The sequence below is a fragment of the Sceloporus undulatus genome, chromosome 5 (assembly GCF_019175285.1).
Source record: "Sceloporus undulatus isolate JIND9_A2432 ecotype Alabama chromosome 5, SceUnd_v1.1, whole genome shotgun sequence".
Lineage (NCBI taxonomy): Eukaryota > Metazoa > Chordata > Lepidosauria > Squamata > Phrynosomatidae > Sceloporus > Sceloporus undulatus.
In genome coordinates this window covers 165,837,464-165,863,570 of record NC_056526.1, presented here as the reverse complement: position 1 = coordinate 165,863,570, position 26,107 = coordinate 165,837,464, and the positions used below count along the sequence as shown (strand labels likewise).

Below are 26,107 nucleotides of genomic sequence, written 5' to 3'. Positions count from 1 at the left end.
AATAATTCTGCATTATATCATCTGCATAAAGATGATTTAAATAAAAATAAATAAATATGGATAATGGAACAAATAAGTGTCAATTGTTTTGATATTGTTTGGATTTTACTTTCTGGTTTTTGAAACCCATCACTGATGTTTAATTGAACTTAAACATCATTACTCTTATAGCAGATGAGGTGGTGAATATAATGTTTAATTCTTTTAGATGCAGCTTCCTGAATTAGATACTCTTTCTTCAGAGCGAACCAGGTCTTTTGTATCCTGGCTTATGGACAGTAAACCTCTAAGCCCAGTACTTCAAGTAATAAAGTGAGTATTCATGTATTTCACTATTCCTATTTAAAGTTGACACCACTTCTTGCTGTTACATAAAAGTTTGTACAGCTTCTCATTTGCATGAATCCCATAGTAACACCATACATTTGAGATTGAGAACCTTCAGAAAGTGAGGACTTTCCCTGATTCTCCACCAATTCTGCCAGTGCAAGGACTTTCTCGTATTCTCCTTGTGTGACATAACTGTGGTGACAGTCTAAATCAGTGGTCCCCAAACTGTGTTCTTTAAGGGATTTTGGACTTCAGCTCCCAGAATCCCAGACTACTGGCCAAAACAGCTGAGGCTTCTGGGAGTTGAAGTCCAAAATCTCTTAAAGGGCACTGTTTGGGACCACTGGTCTAAATGCCCCAAGGTCCCTATAAGGATTTATGAAACTTCTGTCCCCAGTTGACACCACCCTTCTGTATTCAATGCTGCCACCAAGGACACCCTGTCTGAATTCCCACTCTCAGACGGATAGTGTTTCCGAAGACAAAAATGTATAAAAACAAAAACAATTCATTTATTTACGGAAGTTAAACATGACATAGCAGATTAATTATATGTTACATTTTAAACACCACACACTTTCACACTTCTGTCAGGATAACTCAGACCTACATGATATATAAAGCTTAGTAGCTGAGGGATACTGTTGGTAAGAAAGGACTCAAGTAGCAATTTTTAAGTTGGTATTTCAGTGAGATAAATTTATGCCCATATGGTATACTTCTTGGTGAGGGCTGGGATCATAGGTTCCTTATTATTCCTGGCTGAGAATGAAGAATGGATGAGATTACTTTTAAATGTGAGGTTGGCATTTAGTATGGGTGTAGACCTTTAATCTCAGAATTAACAAACCATTGTGCATTTGGGAAGTAATGGGTGGTTTACACAATTTCAGTAATTGACAAGGAATAACAATGAGAGTGCTATGATGTTGGAAATGTCTTTGGTTTGGTTTAATTTTATTGTAGAAATTGACAATTAAGTATAGGAAAGAATGGCTAGGCAGCATTTCCTCCTATACTCATCTGATGTTTAAAAATCTCAGATTGGCAGTTATAAAATATTATTGACCCATGATGTAATTCTGAAGAAGCTTCTGTTCCTCTGTTGTTGTTGTTAACCGCCATCAAGTTGACTAATTTGTGTCAATGAAAGCTGACTGAACGACTCTCAGAATTTGCCCAGTGTATTGCTACCAGTTATTTAGCTTTGTACCAACCTAGGTAAAATGGTCAGAGAGGGTCATTGCTCTTGCCTACAGCTATATTTCCAGTCACTTTTAGGAGTGTGTATTATGCCAGTAAGCTCTGTGCAAACATTGTAAAAATTGAAGGTGAGGTGGGGATTTTCTTCTGTTTCAGGGATGAAAGCCCTGCAAAGGCAGATTTTCTTCAGCACTTAGTTGAAGACAAGACAGAAGCAGCATATTCTTACTATGAATTTTTGCTTCATCTTCAACAACAAATTTGTAAATGAGCAGGAAGAAAGAAACAAAAGCAACAAAAAAATCAGTTCTGGACTTCTTATCAAATATCAGCTGTGAAAGAAGCACACTGGAAGTGACAGAACCAGGCATGGGTTCTTCGGCATCCTTTTTTAAAGGACAAAATCACATTTCCTGATGAATTTTACAGTTCTGCTTCAGTATAAAAATGATGGTTAAGATGCAGTTTCAGTAATATGTTTTCAGCTGGTTTATATGCATTTCCTACAGTGCAACAATACGGTGCTTCTGTCTACTTTAAGGTGGTGAACTTACATAGTGATGTGAAATAGTATTTCTTAAAGAAATCTAATGTCAGAGAGCATTTCCCCTAACATTTAGTATGATAGCCTTTCCAGATGATCTCCAGCAGAGATGCCAAAGTGCAATGCTCCATTTATATGAATTTGTAAAAGAGATAATTCATATTTGAAGACTTCACCATTTTCTCTGTGAAGACTGCAGAATTTCAATACAGCATACATGAGTTGTAGAAATTATATATATATATATATATATATATAATATATATATAAAATGTACAGAAATGGTAACATTTGTAAAAAAATGTAAAAAATGTAACTACAGAGTATGAATTGCTTTGTTGCTGCAGTGTTGGTGATTCAATGACAAATCACTATCTCAGTTAAAGAATAAAGTTGACTGATGCATATGAAACAAAAATATGAATCCACATAGGAAAATGCAACTTTGTAATTCATTTAATGAGTCCTTTTATGTGGATTTATTTATGATCAGCTAATTAAAAGTATTTTGCTTGATCATGTGTTTTTATATCTATGTGATTATTACATTTTAGACACTAATATTTAATTTGGCTTGCTCTATGGAGAATGAATGTTTACTACCTTATTGTATAGAATCCCTGAAAATGGAATAAGTAGGAATATTGCTGAATTTGGAATGGCATTTATGTAAAGATATAACCAGCTTGCTGCCACTGCCCTGCAGTGAATAGTGTCTCTTAACTCTAGTCTGCTTCACATAATCTGCAACAATTGTGGTTCTGGATTCCTCCTTTTCTCTTACCACCATGAAAAATTAAAGAAAGTTTGTATTTCACTTAAAGCTGCAGGTTTCCCTAGCACATAATTGAAATATTAGCTTTCATTTGTGACATTTTATTTTGAACTTGAGCCCTAGGCAAACACAATGGCCTGTTACAGACAGCCAAAATAAAGCTGCTTCGAGTCACAGTGGAGATATGGGGTTTCAATGATGCATGCGTCCTAAAGTCAGAACTCACAGACAAAAGCCATGCCCAGCCCTAAGGACTGAGCATGGTTTGGGGTGGCTTCTGGACTCTTAGGACGCATGCATCATTGAAACCCCATATCTCCACTGTGACTCGAAGCAGCTTTATTTTGGCTGTCTGTGACAGGCCAATGAATCCTGTATAAGGCTGCAAAATAACACATTTTTAAAAGAAAATTGTTTATTAGTTAGGGTAATGGGGCAAAGAACTTGTTTTTAAAACCAGTGTGTTTTTATGTTAAAGATGACAAATGCTAATGTATCTTCCTAAATATATAGCTGCTTCCCAGTATACCTCCACCTGTTCATTTTGCCTTCATTATCTTTTATTTTATAGATTAATATTTGTGACTCTGCATTTTTCTTAATTTTACCAAAAACATGCCAAAGGATTTTTCAGAAGAAAATCATCTGCTTGTTCAGTTTCTGCTTGTGGCACATTTTTGATGTGTTTGTATAAGGATATTGTATTTGAGCAAGATGCTGTCACCTAATATTTTAAAGTTATATTTCCTATACAGTATGGGGGAATAAAACACATCAAATTTATTTTGGTAAAGACATAGGCTGAAAATGTATGTCATGGAACCATGAATGTGTCAGATGATGTGTAAGTGTGATTCTAACAAGCAATTATTTTGGATAAAATTGTTCTTGTGGAGCTTATGCTGAATATTCAAAAGCATCCAAAGCCATGATGTATGGTTAATTATCTGTAAAACCATAACCTTTATTCTTCTATATTTTCTATATAAAATCATTTTGAAAAATACATCTGAGAAGTATTTGGTTTTAGTAAGGTGTTAATTGGAAAATACTAATGTTTAGAAATTCATCTCTCATACTGCTCTAATCAAAAATATGGTAGTATCATGTTAACTGGTAATTAACTCTCAACAAGAAGATGAAGATTCCTCTAAAGAGCCTTTAATGGCTTCTGCAAAGAGTAATGAAAACCTTGGTTTATTTTCATATATTGGCTTCCTGTACAATGTAATCCTGTACATGTCTAATCCGAAGTAAGCCTTATTACATGTACAGTATATAGGATTCCTGCCTTAAGTCTATTCATGACTAACAGGTTCAATACTTGATTGAAATTAGCTACAGTTAGGTCAGGTGTAAGTTAACAGACTAGTCATCACAAGTGTTTTCTACTGTTGGCAAATAGATCAATTGCTGTTGGAAAATAGATCAGTTACTGAACTCTGATAAGCAAGTCCTTGTTCCTTTTTTTAAAAAAAGATTATCTTAAGTATTTGATCCTTGAGTTTGCAATACTGAAATCTACAACACTAATCCTTTTGTATTTGCAGTCGGTCTTTCAAGTGAGGGCACTTGACATACATAATCTTGTAATCCGTTCAACAGCACAGGGTTGCAGGTATTGCTCCTTGCTCGTATTACCCCTTAGGAGAGCAAATGTGAAACACTGCGCGAGTAAATGAGGCATTTTTTCCTACCTCCTGTCACTCTTCATTCTATTCTGGAGATAACTATGGCCTGTTACAGACAGGCCAAAATAAAGCTGCTTCGAGTCACTTTGGAGGTATGGTATTTTCATGAGTCCTAAGAGTCCAAAAGCCACACCAAAGCTGCACTCCAGTCATTAGGACTGGAGCATGGCTTTGGTGCGGGTTTTGGACTCTTAGGATGCATGCATCATTGAAATACCATACCTCCAAAGTGACTCGAAGCAGCTTTATTTTGGCCTGTCTGTAACAGGCCCATATTTCATCTGGGTCACTTTGAGTGCTGTGATAGATTTGTGCTATGCTAGTTCATGCAACATTTACAGTGGATCCTTCTCATCCACAGGGGTTTGGTTCTGTGTTTCTCTGCACATGGGGGAAAACGCAAGAGCAAAAGCCTATATTAGTCAATGGATAGAATTGTGTATGGGCCTGCATCTGTGCATCCATGGATATGCACCACCATTGGCTAATATAAGGTGGAGTGATTCACAGGAGCGCCAATCTGTGGATGGCTAGTGTGCTGATATGTGCAATTAAACATTCAGAAAATACATGAACACACCTAGTTATCTGATTTTGGAAGCTAAGATAGACAGTGTGGTGAGATGGGAGACCACTAGGGTATTCAGTAAAGGCTAGTAAAAGAATCTTGTTTAAAACTTTGGGATGACTGTTTACTGGATTACATGATGAACAGTGTGATTCAGTATGAGGCAGTTGCCTGTGTTCCTTTCTAAAACTGATTTGTTTTTCTAGTCCTCACTTGGATCATAAAATAATAAATACTGTACTATAAATGCATATGACAATGTCCTGGGAATATTTATTGTCCAATCAGCATCACACCACACTGATAATTTCTCTACTGAAAGTATTAAATAAATTGTGCATTTCGATGTGTGGATTTTCAAAGACCTGCTATATTTATTGCAGATTATTCCAGGTAGGTATTCATACAAGTCTAGTCAAAACTGTAATCTGATCCATGCTTTCAGGAGTAGTCTTAAAATTTATAAAGTGTGCATAGCTATTAAGTAACCATTCATACAGAGGGCTTTGAATGCATAACTCGAAGAGTCTGGGTTTCAATCCCTGTGATGTTCAGACATGTTAGTGCTGATTTTGGACTGCTCCTGCTCCCTTTTTAAAAGAAGGATCAAATCTTAAACATCTGTAAACTAGATTCCTGAAAGCTTAAAGTCTACTGTATATTCTAGACAAACATAACACCATCTTCTCCATTCTAGGAATAGATGAGCCTTTTGAATTTAGCTGCTACATGTAGCAGAAAGTTTCATTTCAGATTGAATTGGAATAATTTATATCTTTATTTACTTCTTTGTGCCAGGAAGAACTGAGGTTCAAAAATATAAATTCAAGGGAAAGTGATAATAGTGGAACTTCCCAGCCCTAGTAGATTTTTAATAAAGAAAGCAGTAAAGGATGTTCCTTATAAATTTTGTTTGAGCCAGGCTTTTAGTTTTCTGAAAGCTTTATATCCCTCTGTTCTTTTTACCACGTTGTGTCAGAATTTTGTGCAGTCCACACAGCATACTAAGAGTAATCATAAAGTAGTCAAAAAATAGAAATTATGCAAAAAAAAACCCCAAAATCCAGCTGTGTAACTTCTAAGTATTAGTTTATGCTGTTGAATCATGTGGTGACAAGCTTTTTGTAGCAAGCAGGACTGGGCATGCCCTGGGAAAAGAAATGCCATGAAACTATTAAAGTTTAAAAGCTCTGGCTAGTGGAGAAAAACACCTTGATGTGAAAATGCTTTTTATACTTCACCTTGCCTCTAGTATATATTTATTTGTGTGTATGGCATCATTCACTCTTAATTTATTTTTAAATTGCTGAGCTAAGCTATTTCATTTTTGTTTTTATTCAATACTGTATTGCTGCACAATTTTATTATACATTAACCTACCGATGTAATGGTTGCTTGCAACCCCTTCTGTTATTTTTTAATTGCCCTGCCACATTATTATTATTATTATTATTATTATTATTATTATTATTATTAAGCTTTATTTATATAGCGCTGTAAATTTACACAGCACTGTACATACAATCTGTTAATTAGATGGTTCCCTGTCCTCAGGCTTACAATCTAAGAAGACACGACACAAAAGGAGAAGGGAATGGTTGTGGGGAAGGGAATCAGGTCCTGGAGTTCATCTTTCCCTCTGAGGCCTGGACCAAGGCAGATGGACTGGAGGGAGGGCTCTGTTTCTTAAGGATAATCCCGATGGCGTTGGGCCTGCCATTTCACTCCCTCCAGGCTGGATGGCTTCCCCTTCTCCCTCTCTGGATGATGGTGGATGGAGGGGTGGGCTCCTCTTTCAGGGAAGTTTTGAGCACAATTATTTTGAAAAGCAATATACAAATAAGTCCAAAACATACTGCAGATATAATCTGGTTTGAGACTGCTTTAACTGCCCTGGCTCAATGCTAGGGAATACTGGAAAGTGAAGTTGAAGGCTTTCATGGCTGGCATCCATAGTTTTTTGTGGGTTTTTCGGGCTATGTGGCCATGTTCTAGAAGAGTTTCTTCCTGAAGTTTCGCCAGCATCTGTGGCTGGCATCTTGGAATCCTGGAAACTAATTTATTGCAGCATGGGAGCTCTCTGACAGAGAAGGCTAAATGTCTCACAAAACTACAGTTCTCAGAATTCCCAAGCATTGAGCCAGGACAGTTAAAGCGGTCTCAAACTGGATTATTTCTGCAGTGTGTTTTGGACTGTAAATAGATGACTGTGGTGATAAGGATTCCAAAGTCAGTACTCAGAAAACACATAACTAAATATTTCAACATGTGTTTCAAGCTGAATTTCTGGATTTTATGATACTGGTATGTGATAGGTGATTTGATCTGTTTTGATCGCTTAAGGTTAATCAGTGTAGCATTCAAGACAAGATTTGGTCACAGCTCCTCCCTCTGAATAATCCTGCTTTCCATGTGATATGTTCAGTATATAAATTAAACAGATAGGGGGATAAAATGGATCCCCTTGCCAATTGGGAAACATTCTGTTCCTCCATATTTTGTCTTTACAGTAGGTTCTTGTCCTGAGTATAGGCATCAGGACAACCAAATGTAGCACACCAATTTATTTTAGAGTAAGTCATAGTTTTTCATGATCTATGCAATCAAAGTTTTTTCTATTCTTTGGTCTGCTCCATTATCCAATGTATGATTGTAATATGATCCCTAGTGCCTGTTCCTTTTCTGAATCCAGCTTACACATCTGGTGTTTCTTGCTCCACATACATCAGAAGTCTTTGTTGTAAAATTTTGATCATCACATCACATTCAGTGATCTGATAATTATAGCAATCTCTGGCATCCACTTTCTTGGGAATTGTATATTGAACGTTTCCAATCTTTGGGCCATTGTTTTGTTTCCCATATCTGTTGGCAGATTTTAGTTAGAATTTTAATTGATTCGGTCTATGGAACTTGAAACAGCTCTACTGATAGACTACCTGTTCCTGGTGACTTCTCTTAAGTGCTTTGAGAGCACCTTCCTCTTCTCCTTCTAAAATTGTAGGAACCTCTAGCAACCTCTCACAGAACCCTAAAGTTCTAGGTAACCTTGGTTGTGAAACCCTGACCTAAAAAGTCTCAGTAACATCAATAGAACTTAAAGCTGAATAAATGTTCAATACAGCTGTATTATGGTATGTTATGAAAGAGTCAGTTACTTCCATCCTCCACCCATTCTTTCATTTCTGTTTTTCAGGGTTACTGTGTAGCCTGCCAATTAGCATGAGTGGCCTTGTGTATAAAGTGAGGAAGTAGCATTTGATCTGAAGCACAAAGGACTTTCTCTGTGCCCCAGGCACAGGTTTTGAGGTTAATTCTTAGAGCAGTAAGTTAAAGCTCAGGGCCATCTGCTAAGCCAGCAGGACTGTAAGTTGGACAGCTGCTTCTAACAGAGCTAGCCAGAATATCATTATTTATTTATGAAAAAAAATCAAATTAGTTGATTTTCATCAGCTTTTTTCTCTGTTCAGCTTTCATGATCACACATAGAAATAGGAAATATGGACAGCCCCTAACCTTTGTATTCAGTGATGTATCTTTACATTTCAGGATCTTGTCTAGTTCTTTCCTAGCTGCCATTCCACATGCTAGTCTTCTTCTGAGACATAGATAGAGACAGATAGGAATGTCATATCGAACATCCTTGTTTTATATAAAACCTCAGGACCTGCTATTCAGTTTTGTCAGGTGTTCATTTGTTCCATGGACCCTTAGGTCCAAAACACACTGCATAAATATTCCAGTTTAAATCCCCTTTAACTGTTCTGGCTCAATGCTAGGGAGTTCTGGGTAGTTCTGTCAGACGTTTAGTCTTCTATGAAGGAGAGCTCTGGTGCCACAGCAAGCTGCAATTCCTAGAATTCTATAGCACTGAGCCATGGCAGTTGAAGCGGTGTCAAACTGGGTTAAGCCACAGTCTCAGAGGCGCTGCATGATCCCTTTTTTAATCCATGGGTGCCCTTAGGGTCACCATAAGTCAGAAACAACTTGAAGGCACACAGCTACAAAAATAGGGGTTAATGATGCACATTCATTTTGGGAACACAACAAAATTAGAATCTGGAAACAGGTAAAAAAAAATATTTTACAGTTTATTATTGTTTAGGTTTTGCATTAGAGCTATATGAGGTCACCAACTTATTGCAAAGTACTTGGGGTCTCTGAAGGTCTTAATCTTGTGTGCCTTCAAGTCCTTTCCAACTTAAGGCGACCCCGAAAACGAACCTATCTTGGGGGTTTTCTTGGCAAGTGTTGTTCAGAGGTGTTTTGCCCTTGCCATCCTCTGAGGCTGAGAGCGTGTGACATGCCCAAGGTCCCCCAGTGGGTTTTATGGCCAGCCCTGGTCTCCAGAGTCATGGTCCATGAAACCCACTGGGTGACCTTTCTGCAAGTCACACTCTCTCAGCCTCAGATGATGGCAGTGGCAACCCCCCCTGAACAAATCTACTCCACGTTGGCTCTCAAGGCTCCTGTCATGGGGAAGTTATCAAGAAAGCTGTCATGGGGTTTTCTTGGCAAGTTTAATCAGAAGCCTCACCATTACCTTCCAATGAGGCTGAGAGAGTGTGACTCTGAGCAAAGGGACTCAAACCCTGGCCTCTCAGAGCCAAAAAAGAAGCCTGAAACCAGGGCTTTATGGGGGCTGTTGTTTTCCTGTTTCAGAGGAGAAGGAACAACCAAAGGCGAGGCTGGAGGAGGAGGAGGAAGAGGAGGAGGAACGCCTTCTTCCCCTGAAACTCCTCCTCGCCCAGGGAGCCTCCTCTCTTCAACGGCCGACGAGGAGGAGGAGGCACTCTCTCCTCGCCTCCGAAGATGCTGCTCCTGCTGAAGGGCTTCCCCTCGAAATGGCGGGCGCTGAAGCCTCCTCTTCCTTGTTATTCCCGTCCTTATGGTGGCCCTTTGCCTCCTCTCTTCAGCCTCCTGCTGGGTCCCATAGGAAGAGGGCAGGAGAGGGGCGACTGCTCTGTGCTCAGAGACCCCGGGAAGGTGAGTGAGTGCCAGGCTTTGGCATCGCCTCCTCCGCCTTCCCCTGAGGCTGAGAGAGTGTGGCTTGTCGCCCTAGTTGTTGTTGTTGGGAATGCCTCCTCCAAGCAGTTTTCTAATGGTTTTCTTGGCAACTTTCTTAATGAGTTTGTGTGTTTTTGTGTAGGTGTCTCATGGCTATCCTCTGAGGCTGAGAGAGTGTGACTTGCCGCCCTACTTGTTGTTGGGGTTGCCTTCAGGTCGTTTCCGACCCTAAAATGAAGCTCTCCTGGGGTTTTCTTGGGAGGTTTCTTCAGGGGAAGGGGGGGGGGGCTTTGGCATTGCCTTCCCCTGAGGCTGAGAGAGTGGAGAAGAGAAGGTTAAGAGGTGATATGTTAGCCCTGTTTTAACTATTTGAAGGGGTGTCATATAGAGGAGGGAGCAAGCTTGTTTTCTGCTGCTCCAGAGACTAGGACCCGGAGCAATGGATGCAAGCTGCAGGAAAAGAGATTCCTCCTCAACATTAAGAGGAATTTCCTGAGAGTAAGGGCTGTTCGACAGTGGAATGCACTCCCTTGGAGTGTAGTGGAGTCTCCTTCCTTAGAGGTCTTTAAACAGAGGCTTGATAGCCATCTGTTGAGGATGCTTTGAGAGTTCCTGCATGGCAGAATGGGCTTGCACTGGATGGCCCTTGTGCTCTCTTCCAACTCTATGATTCTGTGACTTGTCCTACTTCGTGGGTGTCTTCGAGTTGTTTCCAACTTGTTTTCTTGGCAAGTTTCTTCAGAAGGTGAGGAGGTTGCCCTTGCCTTCCCCTGAGGAGGCTGAGAGAGTGTGACTTGCCCAAGGTCCCCAGAGTTGTAGCAAAAACAACGCTGTCAAACAATGCTGACATAGTTGACAAAGTTTTTTTTAAAATTAATGAACTGCATGATAACAGGAGAAAGAGCCAGGAGTTTGTGTGTTTTCCTTGTCTTCCAGTCGTTCTCGACTTATCAGGTTTTCTTGGCAAGATTTGTTCGGAGGAGGTTTGCCCTTGCCTTCCCCTGAGGCTGAGAGTGTGTGACTTAACCAAGGTCACCCAGTGGGTTTCCGTGGCTGAGCTGGGATTTGAACCCTGCTCTCCAGAGTCATAGTCCAGCACTCCAAGCACTCAAAAGGCTGTGGGTGTGGGTTACTTTGGAGGACTGCAGCTCCCAGAATCCCCCTAGCTAGCCTCTTATATATGAAAGCTTTGCAAAAGCGAAGTATCAAGTCTCTTTGTAAAAAATGGTTTGCCTTTCTGACACACACACAACAGTCTCTCTTTTATTTTATTCAGCGTCCTGAATGTAGGCTGTTGAAAATCATCATATTTTCCGATTGAGAAACAAAGAGAAGTGGAAGGAAGAAGCACCTAAGAAGGCTCTAATCCAGTTTGACACCACTTTTAAGTGCCCTGGCTCCATGCAATGTAATTATGGGAAGCTCTGCTCTGGTTCCGCAACAAACTACACTTTCCAAAAGTCCATAGCATGGAGCCAGGACTGTTAAAGTGGTGTCAAACTGAATTAAATCAGCAGTGTGGACGCAGCCTCTGTTCCTGGAAGTGCTGCTTTAGATTGTTTTGCTGAGCAAAAGCATCTGCCTTGGAAACTGAGGACCCCAAGCTCAAATTCAAAAGGAAGAAGAAAAGAAACTGAAATAAGCCTCTTTTAGTCGAATTTAAAAATGAAACAAGAATTTTTTTTGCAATTTTGCAAAATTATTTCTTTAAAAATTAAGAGAGCCTTTGTGGCTGAAGAGCAGGTTATAAAATACTCTAGGTTAAATAAATAAATAAATAAATAAAATGTTTACCTATGTTTGTTCATGTTGGGGGTTTTAGGAAGGGTGAGAAATGCAACCCTGAATATATATTTACATACGAGGAGAATATACTTAGGAGCCAGTGTGTGGTGTAGTGGTTTGAATGTTGGACTATGACTCTGGAGAGCAGGGTTCGAATCCCCGTTTGGTCATGAAAACCCAGTGGGTGACCTTAGGCAAGTCACACACTCTCAGCCCCCATTAGTTGAGTGCTATGACAGTCTGAGTGTTGGACTATAGCAGGGTTCGAATCCCTGCTCAGCCATGAAAACCCTGTGATAGCTTTTGAGTTGAAGGCACACAACAGCCACAACAAAATAACATTATTTCTGTGTTTGCCCCAGGGTTATTTCCAACTACGTAGTCATTAGTTGAGTGTGATGACAGTTTGAGTGTATGACTCTGGAGTGCAGGGTTCAAATCCCTGCTGAGCCCTCAAAACCCACTGGCTGACCTTGGGCAAGTCACACTCTCTCAGCTTCAGAGGATGGCACCTGGCAAATCCCCCTCTGAAGAAACTTGCTATGAAATCCTGTGATAGACTTGCTTAGGATCGCTGTAAGTGAGACAAAAAACACCATGGATTGGAAATTTGGCTAGCCCTTTGGGGATTTCATGCATGTGCATGTCCCATTAAAAATGAGAATAGAGGGTGCAACTGACTGTTTCCCTTGTGATTCAAAGTGGCCAGTGCGATTTCAAACCATGGGCATTCTTAGATTAAGTTATCTAAAACAATTTAAACCCTTAATGTTTCAGTCCTGTCCTAGTCCTATTGCTTAATGTCTGTGCACAAAGTTAGGGAGCAGGGCAGGAAAGTCCAACTTTCTTATCATTGATGGTTAGTGTTGAAGAGAGGGGAAAGATACTACAGTCAGCACTCTGTGTTCATGGATTCCTTATCCATGGATTCAGCTTTCCACTACTGTATTTGAAAATATTAAATACAAAGTCAGGCCTCCACATTTGTGGCTTTGGCTTTTGTGGATTTGATGAATTGCGGTTTTGATTAATATGTTCTCTCTAGGAATCTCTGGTCCTCCAAAGCAACTCTTCCAGAAGTTGCTCTCGAGGACCTGGAGATTCCTAGTGACGTGTTCTCTCAGGCAAAAAGGATATTGACATTTATTTGCAGTTTTTCTACATTCATGGGGGTCCTTCCTCCCTAACCCCAGCGAAAATGGAGGGACCACTGTGTGTGTGTGTGTGTGTGTGTGTGTATACATATACAGTATATGCACTGTACATATATTCCAAAAAGCAAACCTTAATTTGTTCATTTGATATAAGGCACACCACAGCATTTCAATGCCATTGTATTTAATGGGACTTGAGCATCCATGGATTTTGGTATCCATGGAGGGTCCTGGAACCAAACCCCAGCAGATACAACAGATGCCTGTTGTAGTGTTAAAAAATATTTTTTTCTGTCATCCTAGAAGACACAACATTAATCGGGCTCCAGTACCTGAGAGCTTCAACATATTACGAAGCCTATGGGGATGATCCCTTAGAGAGAGGCCAATTAGTTCATTTAGCTAGACCAATGTGGCTGGAAGCTTATTTCTTAGATCTTCTTGTCGACTGTAGAATGCTTTTATGATCATTAGTGTTGATAATTAGGCTGTGGTTTCCAGTCTTGGGTTCCCAGAGGCTGTTATGGCCTATAGCTTCCAAAAAATCCTGACCATCAACCATCCTGGCTAAGACTTCTGTGGGTTGAAGTCCTGCAGCCTCTGGGCATTCAAATGGGAGAACCATTATTCCAAGCTGGGGAAGAGAGTCCTCCCCAACCTGGCCCTCCATGATCCCTCACCATTTGTCAGAATCAGGGTGACCAGATGCCATAATGACAAAGGAGGACAAGACATTGCAAAATGTAGGAAATTCATGAAAAATTGAGGGCTTTACAAAATAAAAGCTAAAAACACATATATAAATGTATAATGCATGTTTCTTAGCCATGCTCAAAATGGAGGACACTTTGAAAATCCTCCTGGACAGAAGACTGGAATGTAGGATATGTCCTAGAAAAGGAGGACACTTGGTCATCCTGGCCAGAATGGCTGGAGTTGACAAGAATTAAGAGTGTGGTCATATATGTAAAATATTGGGTTGGTAGAAGAGGGAAGAGAATGAGGTGATAGGAGCCAAATGGGTTTGTCCTTAGTGCTGGTATTAAAATGTGTATGTAAACCTAACGTTGCTATTGTGAGATTTGTTTGTTGTATCAGTTTCTGATGACAAGTGTGCCATTTCTGTTGACAGGCGCATGAATCTCAGAATTAATTGCTCAACAGATTTCTAGCCACCCCGTTCATAAGTTTGCAGATATTGGTGTCTTGTCTTCTTGCCAAAATATTACACAGGAAGAAAAGATCTCTCTCTCTCTCTCTCTTTATGAACCTTGAGGCATACTCGAGACAAATGGATTTGGCAGAAGTTACTGCATTGTTCAGGGAAAATGAGAATGTGAGCAAGTTTCTTTTTCCCTAGAGGCAAAGTCTTGTCTTTGGCTCAGACAAACATGCATTTCTTTGACCCTTCAGACATGAACGTAAACATACACATAAAAAATCAGTCTTCAAAATCCAGAACTGAAAGATATGACATCTCCCCCCGCTTTTTTGCTCTACACTCAGCCTCGTCCTAGTTCAGATTCTAAAAGTGTAATGAATCATCCGTGGAAAATGTTTAAGTAACAGTTGATTTAGCACAGCTGTGCACTGTTTGGGTTGAGTCAGCTAGGGAGGGAATATTGCATGGAAATCTGCATAGAAAGTATTCATGTAAATAATGTTGTAATAATTGTAAATCAGCAGAGCTTAATAGATCTGGTGCTGTCTAGGCATATTTTCAGTTATTGTCTCCATTGACATAATTCCAAAAATGTGTAAATCAAGTATCTTTGAAATGTAGTACTAAGTGGTATGGACAGGAGCCTATACCGCAGTCCTTTAGGTTGCAGTTAAATTGCTAATGCATTATCTATCAGTTTGGTCAAGTGCAATAGTTTAACATCCCAGCATTACGGTTTGTAATGTGCAATTATAGCTGAATAAGCAGAGATGGTATGTTCTTCCACCCTCTCCTGACTGTTTACACCTTCTGCATAACATGGAGCTAGTTCACCAGTATTTCTGAAAAAGTGGCATCTTGGTCATTTCTAATATATTCCTTTTCATGGATTTGTATTCAGATGCACTTCCTTAAAGAGCTGCTCTGGGAATGTCAATTGGAACTGAAAGTGCAGGATGTAAATAAAGCAATAAAGATCCTGATTAAATGGCTCTATTGATTCCATACATCTTTCATATTGAAGCCCTGTAGGATCTTCTATTGTTTTGCAAGACAAATTATTTAAGGGAAGATTATGTCCTTGAATTGCATCTGCATGTTCAGTGCTGACACTTCTGCCAATGTGCATTGAATATACAAAACTGCATCTATAAAAAAATGATTAAAATATAAACCTTGTAACTGTAAATCATGATTCCAGAGTAATGTACACCAACCATTATAGAAATCCCTTGTTGTCACTAATGCTGGTGATGCATCTTTCTGTTTTGGCCAAAGCATAACACATCTATTTTTCAGACCATTAATTATGCTAGTTTGGGAACAATTAAACATGCAGTTATTGATCTACTAGGAGGTTTAAAGTGGGAGAGAATGGCAAATACCAGATTTAAGAAAAATTCATTTGCTTTGTATTTCTACTTCTAAGAGGTTTAATATATATTAAAAGAGCTTGCAATCAATATTTTGATATGATAGTCTTAACTTTACATGAGCTTCGATCTTCCCACATTTTAGTAGGAAAAAAGTGTATGTTAAATAAATTTTGCAATTTTTAAGTACTTTTAAGCTTTGAGATCAAAGTAAATGACTTAATAAGTATATACAGTAATTCAACATAGTATGAAGCACAAGCTACACTTTTAAAGTTTCTGTTTCTAAAACCTTAGATGCCATTAGGAAAGAAAGTTGGTTTTAAAGCTCCAGGATGGTTTAAAAAATCCTTCAGATGATAATGATTAATAATAATAATAATAAAATTTCTTACCCGCGTCTCCCCAAGGCTTTAGGCAGGGTACAACAACATAGGTTAAAATACAATATATAACTAACCATTAAGAATATAAGTTAAAACACATAAACATAAGCTTAAGACAGCCATGACATATTAAAATAATGCTGATTTAAAATATACCAATTTAAAATTCATAGTTAAAAATTGACTTGATATACCTGTTGGAAAAGATAGGTCTTTAATATTGTTTAAATTCAGACAGTATATTTAACTGTCAAATCTCTTCCGGGGAGTCATTCACAATGCAGAAGTGGCTGATGAAAATGCCCTCTGAGTGACAGTTGCCAGTCTAGTTTTGGCTGTTTGAAGTAAATGTCCTGCAGAGGATCTGAATGTACAGGACAAATTATAAGTAAGGAGAAAATCCTGTAGGTAATCTAAACCCAAACCACATAAGGCTTTAAAGGTAATAACCAACACTTTGTACTTTGCCCGGAAACTAACTGACAGCCAGTGGAGTAATTTTAATATTAGTGTGATATGCTCATTCCTGTCTGTTAGAAGCTTGTTTTTGCTTTTGCAACAAATAATGGATTTTGTTTTAAAGTCCAGGAAGATTCCAGATACTTGGTGTGATGTAAACATAACTTTAATACTAACAGAAGATTGTGATTTGACAGAGCCTAAGCATTACAGGCCTGTTTCTTTGTTGAATAATGATTATAAGATTTTTACATCTTGGCAGAAAGGATGATAATGGTGTTACAGAGTGTGATAAATGATGGTAAGTGTAGCTTTCTGTTCAAGAGACATTTGCAGGACAATACAAGATGTGTACTGGATATTTTAGAATACTTGGAATACAGGGGGAAAAGCTGCTCTGATTTTTTTGGGGGGGAGGGGGTGCAGAGACAGCTTTTGACAACATGAGTATGTCATTTATTTTGACTGTTTTGGAAAAGATGAATTTGGAAATAATTTTACTTCATGGATAAAGCTGATTTACAGTATACAAAAGGATCAGACCTTGATTAATGGAGAAGTGATCACACCTTCTGATATTCAAAGGGAAACTAGACAGGGCTATCCACTTTCTTCTTTACTTTTATATTAACTATGGAAGTTCTAAATAGAGCAATAAGAGAAGAAAAAATCAAGGAATAAACAGTATGGGTCAAATGTGCAGGACAGACCACTCAAAAAGGGTGGACTCCCGGCGCCTGTTTTTCTGCTGGAGGGAAGCCGCAGCCACCAAACTGTGTGGCTTCCCGACGGAGGAAAAAGACCCCACAAAAAGTGGGTTATTCTAAAGCCGCGGTGGTGGCATAACAGGTGTGCCACTGGCACACCGGTTATGTAAGTTCCGTGCATGCCGTACGGACACCGCGCGGCGCTTATGTAACAATGTCAGTGTCCATGTATTCAGGGTGCCGCCATTGTTACGCCCTCGTCACGTGCTAGGGTTGCGGGGCGTGTGGGTGCTCTTCCCCCTAGTACATGACGTGGGCATCACAAAGGGCCTGTATGTACCGGGCCAGTGATTAAATCAAGAGCTTTTGCTGATGATTTAGCAATATCTTAAAATACTCTGGTGGACTAGCCAAGTTCAGAATCAAGAATGATAAAACTGTAATGTTGCTGAAAAAATAGAAGAAAGGAAAATAGGAAATCTCTAATTAAAAAGACTGGGTTCAAAAGTGAGAAAAAGATTTAATACTTAAATATTTATATTTCATGTAATAACTCTTAAATTATATCAAAATAATTATGTTAGAATTTGGAATGGCAAGAAGCTGTTAAATAATAAGAGATGATTAAAACTATTTATCTAGATAAAGTTATTCCGTGGTGCTTCTTAGAACAAGCCTAGTTGTCTCTAAGAATCCAGATTTGGATAATTGTTTCTAATTGTAAATGATTCCATTTTTAAAAGTAGCAAAATAAAATCTAAATCTATTGTGGGGTAATAGTACTATCATAGAATCATAGAGTTGGAAGAGACCAGGATACCTCTTCAAATTTCCTGTTGATGTATGACAGCCACATGAATTTCATATGGTTTTCTTAGGCACGGTGGTTTGCCATTGCCTTCCTCTGAATATAGCCTTCAGTGTAGTGTACTGGTTTGAGTTTTGAATTATGACTTTAGAGATCAAATCCTCGCTCAGCTATGAAAACCTATCCATTGAGTGACCTGGGTAAAGTCACATGCTCTCAACCTCAGGGAGAGGCAATGGCAAACCTCCTTTGAAGAAATTTTGCCAAGAAAACCTCATGATAGGTTTGCCTTAGGGTCACAATAAGTCAGAAATGACTTGAAGGCATGCAAGAACAACCTGGTATTCCCTGGTGGTCTCCCTTTCAAGTACTGTACAGTACTGACCCTGGTTGGTTTCCAGGATCAGACAGGATCTTATGCCTTCAGAGTATTTAATTAGGCCTAGCATAAATCATCTGTGGTTGGAAAGATTCTTTCTTTGTATCAGGCCTCTGGAAGAAGTGGAGGGAGCAATTTTTGTCAATTTCCACTCTCTTTGCTGCTGCAAATCTGCTCCAGGAGGATGAGAGAGGTGATAATAGAAGCTGAAAAATGAGAGGTACCAGGTATGAGTGTTTTGTTAGACACTGGTAGACTAAAAGTTGGATTCAGACTGTAGCATTTTAATTCTTAATTTCTCTTTGTTTCTCTGTTCCCCCAAGTTTACCATTCATAGATTACAGTTTTAGGCCATGTGATTGTTTAAATAGTTCAAACTAGTGTAGTTCAGTGGGTTCAGTGGGACAAAACAATTTTTGATCATTGTGCACAAGTTTTAAGAGCTATGTGCAAAATTCTCTTGCTATTGATAATGCTTCTATTATTCTTGTAGCAATATAGTTTGGGCAATTTTTTTTTTTTTTTTTTTGGAAATAACATTTGAGACACAAATTCTTGTGTTTGTTGAAAATAAATCCTATTACTCCATGCTGCTGCTCTGTCAATGCATCAATCTCAAAATAGTTTTTCAGCTTAATATTAAAACAGAGATGACTAATTATACTTTTGAAAACAACAAACTAAATCCACATAGACCTATGACAACATGCATATCTCACATTTAATTGCATGAGGGTATAGATATTAAAACACTTGGCATAATGCCCTTGACATGAAAGTAAGATTTGATTAATTTATGCCCTAATTTAAATAAAGAAATTCAAATAAGCTTGTAAACCATATAATAATTATCCATTGATCTTAAGCAATTAAAACTTAATACACATTGAATCCAGGAAGCTGTAAAAGAATAGTAGTAGACAAAGCCTTTTTTTTAAACTGTGAAGAATAAACCTGCGTAATTGGGTGGATTTCAAAAATTGTTTCAACATAAGGAAAGAAAGAGCATAACTACTTGAGAAAGCTTTCCAAAATTTTAGTGGCATTACAGAAAAGTGCCGTGTACCTGCCTGTCATATTCAGGTGTGACAGAACAGAAAGTAGAGCCCTGTGACTGATTTTAGGACTGAAGCGAATTCATTTATGATGGTTGTTGTGTGCCTTCAAGTCATTTCCAATTTATGGTGACCCCAAGGTAAACTGAACCTATCATGGGGTTTTCTTGGCAAGATTTGTTCAGAGGAAGTTTGCCATTGCCTCCTCCTGAGGCTGAGTGTGTATGACTTCCCCAAGGTCACCCAGTGGGTTTCCATGGCCAAGCTGGGAACATTTACTATAGGGATGGGCAACATGTGGCCCTCTATATGTTACTGGACTGCAATATTCTCTTACTGTTGGCTGTGCTAGCTAAGTTTGATGAAGCAACATGCACCAACATCTGGAGGGTCACACATTTGCTTCTTAAGCTATTTTAACGCCTCATCCACACTGCGAAAATAATCTGGTTTGACACCACTTTACCTTCCCTGGCCCAACACTGTGGAATTTTGGGAATTGCAGTTGTTTTGCTCTGGTACCACAACCAATGACAATTCCCAGAATTCCACAGCACTGAACCAGGGCAGTTAAAGCAGTGTCAAACCAGATTATTTCTGCAAAGGGTTACCCCCCCCCCCAACCTCCAGTGTGCCAGGACCCAGCACTATATTTGTGCTTATTGGCTACAACTGTTTTCTTTCTTTCCTAAAAACGGCAGCCAATAAGTTTTTGGTCTATGGACCAGCACTGATTCATAGACCACCACTTTGAGTAGCACTTGTCTAGGAGAAGGCAGTTCTCCAAACATTATTTTTACATTTGCTCTTGTTTTTGATGTTGAACACTTTGCTGTCATATTAACTGAGAATGGACATTAAGACAGAGACATTTGAGATTTTTACATATTTAGCACACTGTGTAGTATGATGGTGATTATGGTATTTATTTATATACTGCTCTTTTCCCAAAGTTGGGATACAAAGTGGCTTGCAAATTTAAAAATAATTCAGTGAAAAACATTTTTAAAAACTCAGCATTATAATAGAATTAAACAAGTATGGTGTTCCTATAAATGTGATGTTACTGTATTTTTCCTGTGGCTGGAAACTACTGATGGCAGAGGATTACTGCATCATAGGTTCTGTAAATCCAGTGCATAAGTTCTGATTTTCTAGGTAACAGTGTTAAATGTCAAGGCTACCAAGAAGTTGGGACTTTGGCAGCCCTATTAATATTGCAAAGCTTTCAGTTAGCAAGATAATCTAAAGTTACAACCTAATTTCTGAGCAAGATATAAATCAAGACACATTTGATACTTGCATTGACATAGGGATTAAAGCCCTGGGAGAGTACAGAGGGATGCATACAAAGTGGGGAATCTCTTTCCTGGCTATTTAAATGTCTCTTCTAGATGTTCTACTTTCTCATTATGATGGGAAAGCTAACAACATTTTTTCTGGTTTTGCTTTGCAATTCATGAACCCACTCCCACTCCCAGTGCTTCTAGGCAAAAATTGCTCTGTCTATTGTCACCAGCACTTCTCAATTGTTCTTGACATTTTCCTATCTTATTTAGAGGTGTTGGATTACATATATTTGAGGAACAGGAGTGGTTGTATTTTCCCAGGTGATGTCTTATACTAAGTGTAAAAGATAGTAGGGGGCATTTTCTCATCCTGCTCTTTTTTCCTTTATCCTTCCTGAGTGTAATCATAAAGTTTTACAATAGATTCTGCCAAGGCTCTATCTCCCAGGACATCACAGTCAGCTGCAATGAATCATCTCTCTCAACCCTCTCTGCCTCAGAGTATAATATGTCCAATACATCACACAATTGTAGAGCTGGCATTTTTTATGCCTGTCTCTCATGAGGTTAATTTCCCCACTGATTTTACCTGTTGTTACTTATTGGGCAGGCAGGACTGGGAATTAAGCTGCAGAAGACATTCAGTGTGGCGTTTGCATCTTAACATGGCTCTTTATTGACAAATTAGACAGTTCTCCCCTTTCTACCCTGAGAAAGAAAAAAATGGTCTCCGTTGGGGCTAGTGGAATTTATTTTATTTTATTTTATTTTATTTCTACGCCACTTTTTCCCCAAAAAAGGAACCCAAGGCAGCTCACAAGATAAAACATTAATAAAACATCCCAATAACAATTTAAAAACAATTAAAATTATCTAGTTAAAATAATATAAAATTAATAAAAACATACAGAGTTTGAAAACATCACTAAAACACACACCACATATAAAACCACTCTGCCCAGATTATATGTTTAAAAGCCTGCTTAAATAAAAATGTTTTTATTTGTTAAAAGGCCAACAGGTAGGGGACCAGTCTAGTCTCCTGTGGAAGGGAGTTCCTAAGATTGGGTAAAGCCACCGAGAAGGGTCTCTCTTGTGTCCTCACCAAGCAAGCCTGGGATGGTGGTGGGACTGGGAAAAAAACCTTCCCCAGAAAATCTTAGGGCTCTAACAGATTTGAATGGGGAGATGCAGACTCTCAAATAGTCTGGACCTAAGCCATACAGGGCTTTATAGGTCATGACCAGCACTTTGAATTGTGCCCAAAAACGAACTGGTAGCCAGTGAAGCTGTTTCAACAAGGGAGTTATATGTTCTCTGTAACTGTCCCCAGTCAGCATTCTAGCTGCAATGTTTTGCACTCACTGGAGTTTCTGAACCATTTCCAATGGCAGCCCTGTGTAGAGTGGGTTACAGTAGTCCAAATGGGATGCACATAATCAAGGCGTGTGTTACCATAGCCAGATCTGACATCTCAAGGTATGGGCGTAGCAGGTGCACTAGTTTTAACTCTACAAATACACTCTTGGCCACTTCTAAAACCTGGGCATCCAGGCTCACAATAGAGTCTAGCAGTCCTCACACACAACCTGTGTGTTTGTGCATGTACATGTGTGCAAGAGAGAACAATTGAGCTGAGGTAAGGGAAGATGTAAAGTGGGCCTAATTCAGTTTGGGCAAATTTAAACTAGATGCTACACTTTTAGCAAGAGCTTGGAAGTACCATTTTTTGTACTGCAAGTCACAGAATCATCCAGCCAGTATGGCGATTCTGGGAATTGTAGTCCAAAAAAAGTATCATTCTTCCAAACTCTGTATTTAATGTTCTCATTCTGAGGTGTTAAAGGTATCACATTAATTTGCGTAGCCCTTGCCAAAGTGTTGTGGAGGAAATTCTGCAGTTATCTCTTTTTGTGAGTATTAAATTGCAGAGTTTGAGGTAAAGCCAGTCAAATTCTCATGTTCCTGTTACACAAAACTTGCCTGCCTCAGCACTTGTGTAACAACAAGGTCTGCTTCCCCCAAGCTTCGATTGTTGTTCCCATGCCAGTGTGACATAATGGAATTGAGAATGGCATACTGCCACAGTAGTATTTTTGTTGGAAGGGAAAGATATGGCTGCTGCTTTCAGATTAAAAATATTTGCTTACGCAGAAGGTTTAATTGTAAAGTTAACATTTTAGAGCTAACTACCTCAGCTATGATTGAAATTGAGCATTTGGAGCAGTCATTCACTTGAAGCATAATTTACCCAAGTTGGATCTACAGCAAAGCGTCTTCTCATGGAGCGTGAGGGGTTATTAACACCCATGTTTTTGTCCCAAGGAGATGTACAGTCATCCCTCCATATTTGCGGCTTTGATATTTGCAGATTTGATTATTCACGGATTTCATTAATATGTTCTCTCTAGGACTGTCTAGGTCCTCCAGTGCAACTCTGTGGTCAACTTTAACTAAAAGTTGCACTGAAAGACCATTTGTAGCTACTCCAGTGCCATTCTATGGTCAGTGTATGTTGGACATTGACCACAGAGTTGCACTAGAGGACCTAGAGATTCCTAGAGAGGTGTCCTCTCAGGTAAAAACAGTGTTTTTGTTATTTGCAGTTTTTCCATATTTACGGGGGTCTTGTTCCCCTAACCCTAGCAAATATGGAGGGACAACTGTACATGGCCATACTGATGCATATCAAGGTTGTTGTTCCCATTTATTTTTGCAATTCTAAATGTGTTTGAGTCATTTTAGCTCAATGTTATCCACATATGTGTTTATTTTATGCCTTTCACAGGATACCCCATTCTGCTATCCCTCCTTCTAATTTTTTGAAATCACCCCTTCCCCCAAAATTGGTATAGTGATCTGTGGACTTGGAGTATATTTAGTTCTGTTTCCATTGTTTTTGTGCGATTTCCCATTAGAACTATTTCTCTAGAGATGTTTTTCTTCTGCTTCTACAAACCTTGGGAACCCAGGCTTGCTAATATACCTCCAATATGTCACTTGTGTGTCATAATGGTGAGCTATGCCTTTCCTGTATAAATTGGAATGCACTAAAGAGTGTGAGGGGGTAGTGGTAATGTCAAAGAGAGGTAATAAAAATGAAAAGTCTTTGTTTTCTGTGATTGAGCTGTTAAAGTCTTACTGGGAGGCTAGTGATGGCAGGAGAAGAGGAGAAGGATATGTTGTAAGATACAGATGTGGGAAGAAGAAAGCCTGTGAAGGAAGAAGTGGTCCAGAGGAAAAAGGGGAAAAGCTAAAGACCAGAGGAAGGAGATTACTCATCCTGACCAGAAGAAGCATGAATTTCATACTAATCTTAAATAATAGCCCAAAACTTTAACTGCAGGCCCCTTGCCATGGAATTGTTGGATTTCATTTGCAATTGCAAGCTTACCTGCATTTACAAAACATCTGACAAAGAAGTTCCTTTTTACAAAGTCTTTTTACACTCTGCTCCCCATCTTCCTTGTCTAGATGGAGGATATTTAGTAGAATGAACACTGGAGGATTGTGAAGGAGGTCTGGACAAACAGACATTTGGTGTTAACAATCCCAGTAAAGCTCAAGCTGGGAAAAAGTGGGATTCACCTCTAGCAAATCTGACTTTAGCCATGTGTACATGCCTACAGTAGTCAAGGTAAACAGCAGCTGCCTCGAGTCCCTAATTGAGCATGCATGAAAAACAGAGAAAAAGGAAAAGCAGATAATTCTGCCCCACTAGCTATCTCCAGCATGTTAAAAAACAGAGATCTGTAGATTTGGCCACAGAAATGGAAATCATAAGAAAAATGGAGGCTAATAAAAGAAACAAACAAAAAATCATCCCTGGATGCATTTTGGAGGAAGCCTTCTGGTGGTCTATAAAAAGTTCAAAATGATGTTCTTAAGCAAGGCTTACCTGATCTGGTTGTTTCATTTCACATATTTATATTGTTCATTTTGAATGAAAAAGTTTGCTGAAACATGATGCATTATTCCTGTTGTTTGTTGTCAGAACCTAACCCTATTTTCTGCTAAATATGCAATGCCCAGGAACACATCTCTTTGGTTAACTGAGTTAGTGTAGAGAGGTGTAGTGGGACTTTAAAAATCTGTGATAGCTTTTTGGATGCTTGCAAATTAATCTGCTGAATGGTATAAACTCCAAATAAGTCCTTAGCTTGATCTTTCTTAGCAAACCTCTGTAAATACATACAAACTGAATCTGAAGGCACAATTGATAGGCATTCCATTATAAAACTGGTACCTGTGAGATAAGGATTCATAATATGCCTTTGATTAGAAAATCATGCCTTCAGAAGAAATGAAGGGATGGGAGCATCAGAGGGAAAAAATAGCATTTTGCATCAGGTTCTCTGGCAAAAGCTCTATATGCAATTCTACTTAAATACTTGAAAAGGAAATCATAAGATTTAAAAAGAGAAAAGCATACCCAAGAAGGAATTGGATTCTTAAAATATCCATCATCTAGGACTTTGTGGAGAGATACTGTGTATGATTTCCTGTACAGTTAGCATGCACAGAACATGATGACAAATTCTTCTGTGAAAGAATGTTTGTGTGGAATTCAACTACTTTACAGGATAGGCAGCTGTCAGTGTTGAAAAGAGAATGAACATAACTTACAACCAGTGAGGTATTCAAGTTTTTTAGTCCAAGTCTCAAGTCAAATCACAAATCTCTACCTTCAGGTCTCAAGTCTTTGCAAGATATTTTCAAGTCGAGTCTCAAGTCTGGGAGCTAACTTTTAACTGAAAAAAAGGAGTTAGAGTGTGTTTCTCAGAGGGAACAGCAAATTCATTAGGCAATGGGCTTGAGGCAAAGGTTGAGGTCCGCGTGGCAGCCTTTCCCTGTTGCGCATCAGAGAAGCCTTCTAAAGCTTTTCATAAGCTTCAGAAGGATCCTTCCACCCCAGTCCCATTGCCTAATGCATTTGCTGTTCCCTTCTGAAAAATGTGTACTTGGAGACAGATCTTGCTTGCTGCTTGAAATGAACAGCACCAGCAAGTCAGACATTAAAAACATACAGGTCTCAAGTCAAGTCAGTGTGTCATTTTTACTAAGTCAAGTCATTGAAGTGACACGCGTCTGACTTTAGTCTGAGTCAGTTGTACACCACTGTTTATAACAAAGTCCTCTCAGTAGACCAAATCCTTTGCATGCACAACAACAATAACAACCACAAAACAGTTGTGTAGGATCAGGCCAAAGTCCTAACTAGTTCCCATTGTGATCATCCAGATGCTCTAATGGGGAACCTATAAGGAAGACATGAGCACATTCACATTCCTGCTCTTGTTTCCCATCAACTGATACTGAGAATTGTACCACCTCTGGTACTGGGATGATGTATAGTCAATATAACTAGCAACCAGAAATAGCCTTTTCATCCATGGAATTTGTCTGATCCCCACTGAAAAGCCATCCAACCT

The 26,107-nt window shown here is 39.0% G+C and overlaps 2 protein-coding genes across 3 annotated transcripts in view; both read left to right on the top strand.

Annotated features, from left to right (window-relative positions):
- The window catches only part of SEC24B (SEC24 homolog B, COPII coat complex component), a 56,390-nt gene extending 53,790 nt beyond the window's left edge, over nucleotides 1-2,600 (top strand). For both annotated transcript variants that reach the window (XM_042469136.1, XM_042469135.1), the window contains 2 exons: nucleotides 209-312; nucleotides 1,690-2,600. In XM_042469136.1, coding sequence (XP_042325070.1) covers nucleotides 209-312; nucleotides 1,690-1,804 — 219 coding nt within the window. In that variant the 3' untranslated portion in view covers nucleotides 1,805-2,600. The remainder of the gene's footprint in view (nucleotides 1-208; nucleotides 313-1,689) is intronic.
- A 7,260-nt stretch (nucleotides 2,601-9,860) lies between these two features.
- MCUB (mitochondrial calcium uniporter dominant negative subunit beta) overlaps nucleotides 9,861-26,107 on the top strand; it is a 71,045-nt gene continuing 54,798 nt past the window's right edge. Inside the window, exon 1 of the mRNA XM_042469183.1 lies at nucleotides 9,861-10,097. Coding sequence (XP_042325117.1) covers nucleotides 9,924-10,097 — 174 coding nt within the window. The 5' untranslated portion in view covers nucleotides 9,861-9,923. The remainder of the gene's footprint in view (nucleotides 10,098-26,107) is intronic.